At 39.6% G+C, this 2,159-nt stretch overlaps 1 protein-coding gene across 1 annotated transcript in view; it reads right to left on the reverse strand.

Annotated features, from left to right (window-relative positions):
* The window catches only part of LOC112091956 (putative pectinesterase/pectinesterase inhibitor 22), a 2,788-nt gene extending 2,267 nt beyond the window's left edge, over nt 1–521 (reverse strand). Inside the window, exon 1 of the mRNA XM_024166811.1 lies at nt 6–521. Coding sequence (XP_024022579.1) covers nt 6–521 — 516 coding nt within the window. The remainder of the gene's footprint in view (nt 1–5) is intronic.
* Nucleotides 522–2,159: the final 1,638 nt, after the last annotated feature.

A 2,159-nucleotide genomic window follows, 5' to 3' on the forward strand; every position in this document is an offset into this window, starting at 1 on the left:
GTCACTTGTTTTAGGCTTCCACTAATGAACCTCTCAACGCGTCTATCAGTTCCTTCAAAGCCCTCAAGGCATGTGTCTTGGTTGCTGAACGCAGCACTCAGCCAGGCCTTGAGATTTCCCTCGTGGTGTGCGTCGTTGGAGCCCGACCGGATTATCCTCATCTCGCCGAGGGACCAGGCCAGCTCGGAGACCGAGAAGTCCAGGAGCTCCTTGCAGTCTTCTATGGCCACTTGTTCTCTGTAGTTTATGGACAAGGAGTTGAACCTTGTGATCATTTCGATGGCGGCTCGCGCCTCGTTGAGGGAGTTTTTGAGGGCTGCACTTAGGATTGAGTTCCTTCTCTGATGCTCATCAGGATCTTTTAATTGAGTGTTCATGAGCTCTTGTTGGATATTGGTGAGACATGACTCCTTGTTTTCAATGTCATTGCAGAGTTTCAAAAGCATGGGTTGGTGATCAGGTGAGGCTGAAAGCATAGTGGGGAGAATGATGAGGATGAGGAGAAAATTGGGTAGGCCCATTTTTTGGAATTGGTAAATGGAGAAAGGTGGGAATGGGGAGATTGATTATTTATGTATGTGAAAAGGAGAGTGGGGAAACTTGTGGGATTGTTTGTTATCAAAGAAATGTTTTGTCTTTTGAGTTGGGAATTTACCTTGTGTTATGCTTTTTCTCAGGACAAAGTTAAAAGCTTATGCTTTTTTTTAGCACAAAGTTTTTTTAGTATTCCTTGCTATTGCTGGCTTTTGAATGAGATGCACAATCAAGGGATCTTTGCTGTTCACCTTTTCTAGAATGGGAATCCAATTTGTTTTGTCAGTCCAGAGTCATGACCAGTAAAGGGCTTAAGAGTTGGGCCCAATTTGAAAATGAAAAACAGGATTATTTTTTATCTTTTTAAGTTACGAAATAGGATATAAAAACATACCTTATTGGTAAGACACTATTCTAAACTGAACCATCGTACATTTATTAAGTTCTACTAAATTGTTAAAGTTTTTAGGCCCCCTTTGGAAGGTTGGTCCAAACCAAGTGATTTGTACCATAAAACACTATAATTTTATCATCAGAGAAAATACTGTTTAAACTCTAACCTCAAATGGAGATGGATTGAACTAGTGTTGAAACTTTGAACGGGCCGTCCGTGACCACCAAAAAGTCCGAATTTTTGCCCGATGACCGAACCCGAAATGCCTAAAAATTCGGGCTGCCCGACCCGACCCGAAAATTGCCCATGGACGGGCTTCGGGCAGAGGATGCCTGCCTGTGCCCGGTCGGGCTGCCCGATGCCCGACTGGCTGCCCGAAATTTTTTTTTTATATTATATTTTTATGTTGTATAATAAATAATAAGTATTTGTAATCATTTGTATAATTACAATGTGTATATTACAATTTGAAATTTGAAATGAACACACGAACTATATAAAAAAAATTACTTCTTCATTGATTTTTAAATTTGTAATTCACGATTGCCTCGTTAAAAAACTTACCAAGAAAAACCCAATTGGGATAAAAACTTGGTAAGGAAAAAAGAGTGCAATCATTGTGGGACGAATTACAAATTTGACGAACTTACAAAGTCTATACAAGATTACAAATTACAATAAACACTATACAAATTAGAAATTACAAAGTAAATAAATATTTACAAATTAGAATAATAAAATTTAATTTGAAGCAGAAGAATTGTCTTGAAAATTAAAAGTTAATCTATTAAATTCGTCAATCCATTCTTGGTTTGCCGGTGAGATTGTATCGTCTAAGCGTTGGTCGGAACGGTCTCAATCCTTGATGCACATCAAAACTTCAACAATATCCTGCTGCAATGCGTTTCTCCGTTCTTCAAGTATTCGGCCGGTTGTACTGAATGCTTGTTCGGCTGCAACAGTGGAGACCAGGATCGAAAAAATATTCATTGCCAGTCGTATTAGGATCGGCGAAGTTAATGCTCGTGCCCTCCACCACTCAACCAAATCAAACATTTCACTATTGTCTATAACTAAGCCCTCACTCAGGTACGCCATTAACTCGTTGAATCCGCTGCCACCTCTTGATGAAGATCCACTTCCACTCCCAGATTCTTCTTGACCTTGACACATCGTCGTCTTCTTCTTCTTCTTCTTCTTAGACAACCCGAAAACATTCAAGAATGAATGC

This window comes from Morus notabilis, unplaced genomic scaffold (assembly GCF_000414095.1).
Source record: "Morus notabilis unplaced genomic scaffold, ASM41409v2 Scaffold492, whole genome shotgun sequence".
In the NCBI taxonomy this organism is placed as follows: Eukaryota; Viridiplantae; Streptophyta; class Magnoliopsida; order Rosales; family Moraceae; genus Morus; species Morus notabilis.